General features: G+C 32.0%; 1 protein-coding gene across 1 annotated transcript; it reads right to left on the bottom strand.

The window, feature by feature from the left end:
* Positions 1-3,434: 3,434 nt before the first annotated feature.
* Positions 3,435-11,203, bottom strand: LOC105248520 (ubiquitin-protein ligase E3B). The gene is made up of 16 exons (XM_011253352.3): positions 10,769-11,203; positions 9,789-9,941; positions 9,395-9,722; positions 9,125-9,313; positions 8,842-9,033; positions 8,582-8,771; positions 8,113-8,355; positions 7,862-8,033; positions 7,657-7,775; positions 7,174-7,289; positions 6,865-7,067; positions 6,364-6,664; positions 5,644-6,036; positions 5,127-5,291; positions 4,857-4,968; positions 3,435-4,393 (listed from the first exon to the last, which is right to left on the bottom strand). The coding sequence occupies exons 1-16, from the start codon at positions 10,933-10,935 to the stop codon at positions 4,221-4,223; spliced, it is 3,216 nt and encodes a 1,071-aa protein (XP_011251654.1). The 5' UTR covers positions 10,936-11,203; the 3' UTR covers positions 3,435-4,220.
* Between the last annotated feature and the right edge of the window lie 1,037 nt (positions 11,204-12,240).

Below are 12,240 nucleotides of genomic sequence, written 5' to 3'. Positions count from 1 at the left end.
TTGCTGGCCACTGATGACCGCCAGGCCGCGTCGCTCTACGCCACTGCGTCCCGCAGCGCCGGGCACAAAGGCGGTCACGTGACCGGCGCGCGCCTGCGCGGTCCCTCGCGCGCGATATTTCGAATCTCTTCGTCGACCTCCACGCTCTCTTGATTTTTTAAATCATGCTTTTTCATTAGATGCCAGCATTTCAGATACTAGCAACTAATAAAATAGCATCGTATTTTAAAATGTCAGTAACTAACACGCTTGCCAAGTTAAGATATTTTTGTAATTTTATTAATTGCTAACGCACTAGCACAGCCTAATAATTAATAAAAGAAGCATCGTGTAAATTACATTTTAGATGAGATAGGAAAAAGGGTAAGGTGTCGTTTTATTTTAAATTTTTGTATTGAAGCTACAGTTGCGAATATTCTTATAGCGAAGCTCTTCTTCTTTCTTAGATCTCATTTTTATTCTAATAGCACATGCGCGGAATGAAAGTGTTATTTCGCGCAGTAACATGATTGTATTAGAATAGCGCGAAATTAAACAATCACTTTTTAAATTATTTAATCGATTCACAATACGAGACTCATTATATGATCTAAAGATTTTTTTTTCCTAATCTCTCCTTATTGTAACTTTATATTAAATATTATAACGTTAAAAAAATATGATTTTTTTCTTATAGAGTACATAATTGAAATAAATTAATACAATTGTATAATTATTAAAAGCATATCGTATATTAAAATATTCATAACTTTTTTCTTTTCTTTCAAATTCATTCTAGATATGGCGCTAAATGAGATATTTAAACTAATAAAAAAATAATAGAATATAATCTGTTATAAAATATCTTCGATTTTTATTAATTTTAAAGAAATTATCATCCTTAACAGCTATAAGGTTTTTTAAACTTTTTTTGCGGCAACAATATTCGATTTCCTTTCATGCGATGAGGGAAGGTGGTATGCAATGAAAGAATGCAACATCAACGTAACACGAACAACTTTTGCGACGTGTGTATATATTTCCACGATTGTTATCAATCTTCATCGTACGAAATTAGCGGATTTTTCTCTCTATTTCTCTCTCATTCTTATACAGCATCTCCCCTATCTTCTTACAGAATCTTAATAATTTACCATCAATTATAAACGAACGTGTGCAACGACCGTTGCATAATCGAAACGAGCGATTTACACAATGCCTTCGTCTTCGTTTACTTTGCAATTGTAAGAGAAGCTCACGTCCCAATTATCGTCACATCGCAAGAATCAACTTCATAAACGCACGTAATTTATTGCGAGACGGAGATAAAAATTCGCCTTACAATCGCGAGCTTCTCGCTCGATACATCAATCTTACGCTTTTACTTATACATTAGTAGCCGTTCCTTAAACTTATTATTCCTATGAGTATATCCATAAACCAGAATATTTTCTCTGGTTTAATAAATACACGCAACCGCCAATTCTGTGCCCATACAAAATCTTTAGGACTGAATATTATATAATAATCATTAGCATCATACCAACGAACGCGTATATCGATATGATATATAAATATTACACAAATACATAATAAAGCTTAATTAAATTATACATGCTTTCGGAAGCAATAAATATTACATAAATACAAGATTAAAATTACATTATGTATTGCACGTTCGATCAAAATCAGTAATATTATAAATGTTTACTACAATGAAATAATCTTTACACATTACCATTAAAATTATATATTTCACACAATTTAATTCTCGAAGAATAATTATTCAACATTTGTTTCAATAACGTGTATTTTTAATGTGTTCTCGATTGTGTGAGCGCAGATTCGCGGGCTTATAACACGCGCCGAATCACGTAGGAAAATATGTAAAGATCACATCTCGAATCATTCGCCTTTATCTTTGGTCTGTCATCGAATTCCTTCGTCATTATTTCTCGCATTATCATCTATTAATCTATTAGAAGAACGCTCATCCCTCTCTTCCGAAATATACGATAAAATAACAATGTTACATAGACTTTGTTTTTCATGCTTTATTTACTCGGGATACCGTAGTCCTCTTGTGCCCTTTTCTTTATTTTAAAAAATTGCGAATATTTCGCACGTATTTATGATGATTACGGCAAATTCTGGATTTTAATATAATCGAAAATTTATGTCGCGATCGAAATTCTCGAAACTCGAAAGTACAAAGTACTTATTTTAAATTTTAATTGAACAAGATAAAATCGTTTAAATAATTGAGCTCATTGTTTCCTCATAGATAACAATTATCACGGTAAACATATAAAAATTTAATAAGAGAAAATTTTAAAATCGTAAATGTATAAATTTTATTCTTTAAATTTACAATTCTAAAGTTTATCTAGCTGTTCTAAATTAAATTCTAACGTTTAATTTTTTTATTAAAATTTCTTTTCATTTATCTATCAATACAATAAAATTTAAAAGAGAAGAAATGTATTATCTCAAAATTTAAAAAAAGACATACTTTTCTTTTATCCTCTGTGATTTTTCAACACGGATGTTCGAAGGATTCTTTTTTTCTTATCAATTTCTATTCCGCACAAAGTATGATGAGATTTCTGTCATAATCTCCTTCGATCGGAATAAAAACTCTAGGATTTTTTTATTCGTGAGCGCCCGTGGGAATTACACTTTTAAATCGTGCTAAATTGTAATTCGATGGCACGCCGCGCCAAATAGTCCGTACAAAAATCTTGAGAAAATAGCTTTTAAAATAGATGATGGTCTCCTCTGCTCGGCTTTTTTTCTTTCTCCTTAATGGAAGAAACTTTTAGAAACTTGCAAGTCGTTCTTTTTGATTACTCACGGACACTCGTTTCGTACACATGTTGATTCGTCGACAGAACATCCCTTAGGGGAAGTTCCTTTATTGATGCAGGAGTGACGAATCTTTCAAAAATGTACATCAAAATATGTTCAATTGGATCAATAAGCAGAAGACAAGTTTTTTGAAATTTTTGTAGATATTGACAAAAAGAATCGTCCATACAATATAAACCAGAAATGCCTAATGTATTTATTTTATATTATTTTCACTAAAGAAACTTTTATTGAAAGTCTACTTCTCTGAATAAATCCTAGATAAAAAAAGTGTCGTTAAAAAAGTAATACAGAGTGTAAAAATTTGTCGGTTGAATTTCCGAACACCCTGTATATGAAGAATGAGATACCCTGTGTGTTTATATGTATACGTCTTTTTTATATATTATTTAAACACTCAAAAACATGCTCATGCTTGCGACTGAGAACTCATATAATTTGGATAAACTTGTTTTTATTTTAAATGTTTCTTTATAAATTCTAAAATTTATTAGAGTTTATTAGAATTTAGTTTACTAGAAAAAGTGACAATAAATGATTAAATATAAATAAAATGTATTTTATAATTTTATAAAATATCACATTTTTGAGGTCACAATTGATATAGATAAGTTCTTTCTCGACTTACTGATTCAATTTTGCTCAGTTAGATGCCTCTTAATCAATGGAATAATTCATGATAAATGTTATTCTTTTAACGTGTGCAAATTTATAAAAATAAATTTAAATGTTCATCACTCCTGATCTTAATGTAATGATGATCAACGATTCTATCCATTAACAAGCGTACGATTATCTCAGCGATAATTAAGCTCATGAGGTACAACGTATTTCGCATTGGTAATTTATGCCTACATATATGTACCGCGAGAACGAACATTGTGAATGTAGATTTCACCCTAAAATACTTAGCTCTCATCAAGGATTCATTTAAATATATACGTATGCGCCTAACAATTATCTCTCATTATTATGTATTCTTATATTGTACATTTTCTCATGTTTACGATATCCCAGCCATATCGACTTCCGAACAACAATATCGTCTTTGGATCACGATGCTTTTGAGTGACCTTTCTTAAACTTAACATCGTCTGAAAATCAGTATTTAAATCGACGACGCATTTAATCAGTCTGTAAATTATGCATCAAATAGGGATAAGGGAGCAGTTTAGGCACCACTCGACATCACTTTATACAAAATCGGTTTTTTTGAGGTATCGTATCAATCAACTTTTCGAACCTTGCGGAATGATTCACGCATGTCCGATCATCAATCAAAATTCAACTCGTTTAAAAAATACGCATGATATTTCGATAAATTCGTTCACTTTTCCACATCTCAAGGATAAAGTTGTTACAACCGGTAGGACTTAGGAAAGTTCGAAACCAGTATTGCTGGTAACGGCATAGCGCAGCTTCTCTCGTAGAGTGCTTTTCTTTTGATAATTTGGCAGTTTGAGCAGGTTGAAACATGTGGACGAGGTCGGCAGTCGATTCTGCGGGTCCTTTTTGCGAATTGTGAAGAAACCTCTGATCACGCTGCCTAGTTTGTGAGAATTAAAAAAAAATTAAAGTTTTTAAAAAGAGACATTTGAAATATAATCCAGAAACTGGAGACTGATAATTTTTCTATAAAATTAAAATTTCGAAAAACTTTTATTTAAAAAATTGATCACTCATTTCAGAGCTGATAATTACAAAAAGATTTCTATGAAATCTGGAAATATATAAAACTTTTAAAGAGTTTGAAATCACATATTATAGATGTCAATCATGTATTGAAATCATATATGTCAAAGAGTTTGCAACTCTTTCTTTCTCTCTTTTATTTCCCTAACAATAAAATCTAAATAAATGATGCACAATCGAATGTTCTCAATTGTGAAATATAAAATCAAAAGAATTTAAAAAGCGAAATTTAAAATCTCTCCAATTTCTCGATATTATAATTGTTTATGAAAAAAGTTATGGTTTTTTTTTTCGAAATTATTTATAATATAATGTACCAATTGTGTCGCCAGTGTCCTCATCGTCGCAGACTTCTACGCATCTTATGGAGAAAGGTGGCTCTAAATGAGCGAAACCCAGCAAAGGTGACTTTGAGCAACTCGTCACGAACTATCATAAATATAATTATTATTGTTAGAAAAATATTATTAGCGCTTACTATATCTAATCAAGATATTAGAAAAGATACATCATCTCACAAAAAATCATTAGAATTATTAATTAGAAAACTGTTAGTTGAATTTATTTGGTACTGTGTTCGAAGAAACCTTTAGAAACAAGCCTCTTTCTTCTTCTGTAAAATCCTTTTCCAAGATGTCCCATAGCCAACACACTACTCGATGACTGTCGTGAAATCCGCCATAGTATTGCGTATGCCTTCGTAAATCTCGCAAATCCAAGGGGACATTATCGCCCGAAATCAATCTCTGTAACTGTAAAACCATTAATTATACATAATTAAGTATATAATTACATATTTAATGATATAATATATATACAACAAAATTAATTTGTTTCATTTTCTTTCATTTTCTTTCCATATTTTATTTCTTTTAAATAATCTAGAGCTTAAATTCTAACTTTCAAATAGTCATTTAAATAATATAAATCTTTTTATTATTTATTATTTAATCATTAAAGTTATACATTCAACTATAAACAAATCCAATTTACATTTAAATTATAATGACTGTGCATAGAGTTGAATTGTTTCTCTGCTTAATTTCGTCAACATAATCATATATTGTGTTGCAAATAAATGAAAATGTACTTTCAGATCCTTACCTCGGGCGTCGAAAACAATGACAGCCACTCGGGATTAATGATCGAGCGGAATCCTTTGATGAAGGCGGTCGTTTGCTCCTTGATCTGATGATACATTCTATAGTGCGCCATGTGATGAATGTACTGAATCTTATTCTGATTGGTTACAGCGGTAGTGCGTCCGCCAGGGATCAACTCGTGCGTGACCAGTTTGCCGAGCACGTCCTCATCCAGCGAGAACGTCAACTCCAGCTGCCGGATATCGCCCTTGTAATGTTTCACCAAGGTCAGACTGCGGTAAAGATCGCGATCCAGCGAGGCGAGCTCGTCAAGCCAGCTGTACAGGGCGCCGCCCGTTTGTCCGGAAAATTGCGAGACAAAGAATGACGCGAAAGGCACATCCACGACGATGCCCTGAAAAACGACGATCGAGAAAAATTATTTGAAATTTTGTTTCTCTTTTCTTTCTTTCTCTGATACATTATATAATCCAAGTTATGAAATTATGACAATAATAGATAATATTAATAATAGATAATATTATGGGCCAATAATAGATAATATTTCTAAAGATATATAATTAAGATAAAATATAAAACTACATTGATCTTTATACGAAAAATATTCTCTCGATACATTAATTAATTATTTAATATTTTATTAATTGCAATAAAAAAAACCTGAAAAAATATATTAATGATCAATCTAGTCGATTATAGATATTATAGGAAAACAATTTACCTCGTAAACTGCTTTGCCAAGCATCCGTCCGACAAACTCAAAGAGTTGCAAGTGATTGTCCTGCATGAAAGATGTGGGAGACGGATAGAGCCGGTTTTCGCTGGTAGCTCTGAACAAATTCAAGGACGGATCAAACACTCGCTTTATTGTCTCTTCCAGGAACTCCTTGAAGACTCCATCCTGATCGATTCCAGCCTCGGCCAGACCTTGCTCGTTTACGAAACGTACTCTAATTACGCCTTTCAACGCTTGTGATGGCAACATGGCCAATTGTCTGTATCCGTCCTCTACTATACGTGTTCTGTAAAATAAAAAAAATAATATATCAAATAAGTAATTGAGTGTAATTTAAGAGAATGATATTGTGTGTGCGAAGAATCGTTTCTACATTGAAGAAATGATTTTTTTTGTAAGCATATGATTTCTGACAAAAATTCGATCAGACTAAAAATCTCCTAATCTTTAAAAATATTTTTATACCATAAAGACATCAAAAAAGACCTGTGTACAACAATAACCGTAGTCGGTGGACTATTACAAGCACTCTCGGTCAAACCCATCACTGCTTTCTCATCGGCTATGTGCTTGCGAAATAATACAACTCGCTCGGAATGGGGAATGACATGGGGCATCTTTGAGAGTAAAAGTGCCGCGCCGCGTCGACCTTTCTCCAAATCAGCCAAAAACCCGGACACTCGTACTTCCTATTTTTAGAAAAGAAATACGCAATTATAATATTTCTTCCCATCATTGTTTTAAAATTATGTGACACAAAAGTTACTTATATTTAAAGTAAGTCAAGATACTTAACTTTGCCAACCAGTGACCTTCCGGACAGAACGTTCTACGACAATCGCGTCGATAGATCGCCATTAGGAGGATGTAAAGCGAGATGAACAGGGGATTGCTAGACACCGATTTCACATCTAAAAACATTTAAAATTTTAGAGTTTGCTAATATGATATATAATTTTCGCATTTTAATCGCAAAAGTCTTTCCATTTTTCTTTTAATAATTAATATGGAAGAGTTTGTTTTCGAATATTGAGTCAAATTAAATCAAACATATATCATTCTATATTAAAAACTTTTTTTACTGAATAAAATTATTGAATTAAATTTATATAAAATTATAAATATTTACAAAATCAATTAATAAATAAATTTGAATAAAAAAGGAGAAATCAAGTAATTAAACATTTTATAGCTTTTTTTTATCTTTACAACTTTTGAGATTGAAAGACACAAGAAAATATTGACTTGCTGATTCACTAGAAATGATAGAAATCTTACCGAATAAATTAGTAAGAACTGCTTTGTACAAGAATTGATTTAAGAAATACGACATGGTAATGAAATCCGTGAGCTTGAAGGGATCTTGCTGCTCGTACATCTCCATGTCATCGAGAATTCTGAAGTTAGAAACATTGAAAAATTCTAAATCTAATCAGAGCAGCATCTAATTAAATTCTTGGAAAAAATTCTCGCAATCACTTACGTAACATAATGCGTCATACAGTCGGCGTACAATATCAACATCTGGAATTCAGGTGCCGTGCATTTAGTATTGGCAGCCAAGAGATCTAGAAATGCCTTTAGCCCACAGTGAGGTCCCAGTGTGGTCAGAAATAACCACATGTGGTAAAGAATTTTACCTTGGTAACAGAGTCCTGTTTTCGTGTGCGTACATACTATTAATCAAAACGTCATTCGCACGTACGATTGTACGCAATGATTCATGATACATACCAGTCAATATTTCAATCTTCATCTGCGTGAGCGTGTGCAATGCAGTTTGGTATAATGAACAAATCAAGGCTATCTTAGTGGCATCCGGACTGCCCAGTTTTCTATAATTCTTAGTGCTGTTGTTTCTGTTGGTGCGAGCTTCCAGGAATGCACGCCGAAAAATATTGGCGCCCAGGGAAGAGGTACTTTGCTGCTCTACCGGAGGTGGTACTTCTTTCTCGACAAATTCAGTCAGTGGCTGCTCTGAAGAGAGAGCAAAAAGTAGGTAGAGAACAAATGTAAATAAAAACTCATACACATACTAAATAATATAATAATATTTGTGCAATATAATAATTGTGATGCAGATTAAATAGATAATTATATTATATGTTGTATATAAAATAATATAATTCATGATTCAGATACTGTAAATTTAAATAATTTTTTGCAATGAAAATATCAGAGCTCTAAAATTAATAACTCTCACCAATTAAATGTGTAACGATCCTGCCACTCCAGAGGCAGGCTAGTTGTAATTTTACTGAAGGGGTTGCGTCCTGCAACGAGGTATCAATCGTCTGTGCAAACCAGCCTAACACGGGATGCCAATGAGTCAAATTACTTCGTTTCGCGACTACGTATTGTTGACATGCTTCTAGCATCCTTGTCACAACAAACTGTGTAAAAGATTCGTAAAGTATATCATAAATCGGAATATCAATACCGCATAATGTTAAAATAAATTACCGTGAAAGAAGGAAAACAGAGTTCTCTCAATACTTCTTCTCTTTCAATGTTCGCCAGTTGTATCAAATTAGCAAGTAAACAAAGTGCATAACTGCCTTCTAAAGCGTTAAAGACGATCCTTAAATTCTGTTCGGAATTTAGCAACTCTAAACTTCTTGCAAATAGATTATATGTTATGAATGATGAAATGCACTGTAAATATATCAAAAATTTAACAAAATTAAATTGAAGGAAAAATATAATGTAATATAAAGCTGAAAAATAGTTTTTTTTTCTCTTTTACCTCTGGTGATAAAATATTCAAGTGATACACCAGAGCTGGCACACTAAAGATGTTAATTAGAAACAGAGACACCAATTTGTCAGACATCTGTGAAGAGATCAATGGTCTCAGTGTTAAAGTGACTGCTGCTGAAAATGTAACTGGTTTCAAAGCGATTTTTGCTCTACCCAGTCCCTTCATTAACAGAGCCTGAAATATAAAAATAAAGTCATTTGGAATTGTTAAAGGAACACTCAAAATGCTCTCTCATCCTTCCGTTATCATTGTTACCTGCATAGTGCCATAAAATCCATTATTAACTAAATGTCCCATTATGTTTGCACATAGCTGACTCATGCCAGTTTTCAACTGTTCCATGCCCTTTACTTTTTGTATGGCCCATGTTCCTGGTGATGTAAAGCTTACCAAGGTATGCAATCGCAACAATATAGATTTGTGGTCTGATACTCTTTCTGGCTTCAAACTGTCCAAGCCAGATAGGCAGTGGTATAGAACTGTCTTCATTTGCGATATCCATGATATGTAGTGATCTTTGTTGAACGCTACTCCGACGTAGGATATCTTTGGAGATTCGGAATCGAGCGTCAACACGAGGTATCTAAAAGATTGTTTTGATTAAATCATACTCTAAATTTTTTTGAAAACATGCACTATATATACTCACCTACATACTCTTTCTATTCTCTCTTGATCCCTTTCTTTCTTATAAATTAACAAAAATCTAGAAATAATTCTGTATACCTCAAGAGCAGGTATTAACTCCACTGTTGTACTGTCAGTACCAGCATCATCGAGAAAATTGTTATCAAATTCTTCTCTAGAAATTAAAAGAGCAATGTCATAATTCTGTAAAGTTTACAAGGAATATTTTATGATAATGATTCATTTTTCATACTAATCTGAATAATTAAATTCTTGCAACAGGTATAAATTTAATTCAAATTGATTTATTGAAACAGTAAATTAAAGAAGAAAATAATGCACTTCAATATAAATAAAATATTATTAAAATATTTTTGAATAAAATAATATAAAATCTCAAAGTAAAACAAAGCCTTTGTTTGGAATTTTATTAATCTGATAATTTTATCAATAGTATCTATCAACATCTGTTTACGTTGCACAAAGATAATTACACAATTTTTATATAGAAATTATATAGAAATAATTATATAAAAATTATCCACACAATATTAATCAAGATCATATGATAATCTATATAATACAATTTTTGCAATAAATATGTAATGTATAAATTTATTTTTTAAATTTATATTTTATATACATTTATCAAAAAATCCTAAAATGAATTTTCTATAAATATATAAACAGCTGTAAATTATATTAAGAAAACATCTTTTCTACAATAACATTTGCAAGGAGAATCCAATATATAATTCCTTCTGAAATACCCTCTATGTAGCACAGTAATTCGATTTAATCCTTATCTTAATCCTTTGTTTGAAATTCTGTTAATCAGACTGACTGTCAACGATCTTTATTTACACCCAGAGATACACAAGCTCTTCTTTGTATGTAAACACTGGCTTACACACACATTCATTCAATCACACACATACTTGTTACTCTCGCGAAACCACTTTGTACAGATAAATCCCGCCTTCATCGTCGCTTCGCACTTACAATATCCGTTTGGTGAACCGGACGCGTGCCAACCAACCCCGAATATGGGCCTGGATAAGGGTAGCCGCGGCCTCCCTGCGCTTCTCGTGAGCTCGATCCTCGCGCGCGGCCTTCTTTTGCTGCAGGAAGCTGCCCTTCGACGACGAGCTGCCCTCCGCGCAGAACATCCTTGAATCTTTGATCGCCTCTCACCCCCGTAGGGCCCGAACAACCCTCCGGACACCTACGTTTCTCCTCGTCGTCGTCGTCGTCGTCTTCGTTCACTGCTAACTACGAGACATCTTCGAGGCATCCTCGTCAGCTGACGGATATCTACCGAGTCCCCCCTCCCTCTCTCTGCTCCTCAACCAAGGTTCATGTCACTTGACAGTGCCGACTCTAGAGATATGTGGCGCCCTTTTCGCGGAAAACATCTGATATATTTTCTTCTTTGAGGTATCTAGTCAGCTGGTAAATATTTATATAAATTCTTCCTCTTTTAGTAAAAAATTACTCTCACTAATAACAAATTAAAAGATTTAAAAGTTCCACGTCGATTTAGGTAAATTAGAAATTAGAGAATTAAATAATTGTACAACAGTTTTTGATAAAAATTTTTTTCCTGCAACATGGGTATAATTATAATCTAAAAAGAGAGAAAATCTTGATAAAATTATATTTATACAATTCATTTGCATAAAATATGTGTAATAATTAAAGTATAAATAATAATTTGTAAATATAAAATCCTTATATATATATATATATATATATATATATATATATATATATTTGTTGCAAATAGATTTTATAAATTTATTATTTTACAACAAAGAAACTTAGGTGTTTTCTAAAGCATAGAATTTTTACATCATTTTTATATAAAGTTTTTTTTTATAAAAGATTAAAGTTTATGAAAAATATGTACATATTTTTTATGTGTATCATTCTATAAAATTTATTTTTTTATTAAAAAAACCACACAAAGTACCACTGTTTACCATACTGTTTTAGCGCTTTATAAAAAAGGCTGGTTTTTTCTTGTAAAATAATAAATTTATAAAACTTATTTGCAACAAATAAACGTAAAATTTTATATTTACAAATTATTATAATTATTAATTTATTTATATTATATTAATTGTATTAATATTTATATTAATTATATCAATTATTACATATATTAATTATTATTATTATTATTCAATTATTATCATAACAATTATTATATTAATTATTATTATTCAATTACTTATATCAATTACATTTAAAATTATATAAATTATTATATTATTTTAATTGTGTCATTTTTTTTATTTGTATCTCACGTTCATGGGAGGGACTGAAAAATCTAGTCGTACCCAATCTACATATTTTTACTCCTCGTTCGATCGCTCGAAATTCCCAGTCGTCGCGCCTCTCACGATCCCTACGTCAATGCTCGCGATTCGAGTTATCGCCAATGATGGGAGGCCGAGTGACTTTTTCGCGCA

Source organism: Camponotus floridanus, unplaced genomic scaffold, assembly GCF_003227725.1.
Source record: "Camponotus floridanus strain SB8 unplaced genomic scaffold, Cflo_v7.5 scaffold164, whole genome shotgun sequence".
NCBI lineage: Eukaryota > Metazoa > Arthropoda > Insecta > Hymenoptera > Formicidae > Camponotus > Camponotus floridanus.
Note: the sequence above shows the minus strand (reverse complement) of the source record. Positions and strands in the feature narration are given on the sequence as shown.

What these genes read in the sequence shown, in the direction of transcription:
- LOC105248520 (XM_011253352.3), bottom strand. Translation starts at nt 10,935, where the DNA reads ATGTTCTGCGCGGAGGGCAGCTCGTCGTCGAAGGGCAGCTTCCTGCAG. An exon ending in TGAATATTTTATCACCAGAG is followed by an intron (nt 9,034 to 9,124) that starts GTAAAAGAGAAA and finishes ATATATTTACAG; the next exon opens with TGCATTTCATCATTCATAAC. An exon ending in AGTTCTTACTAATTTATTCG is followed by an intron (nt 7,290 to 7,656) that starts GTAAGATTTCTA and finishes AAATGTTTTTAG; the next exon opens with ATGTGAAATCGGTGTCTAGC.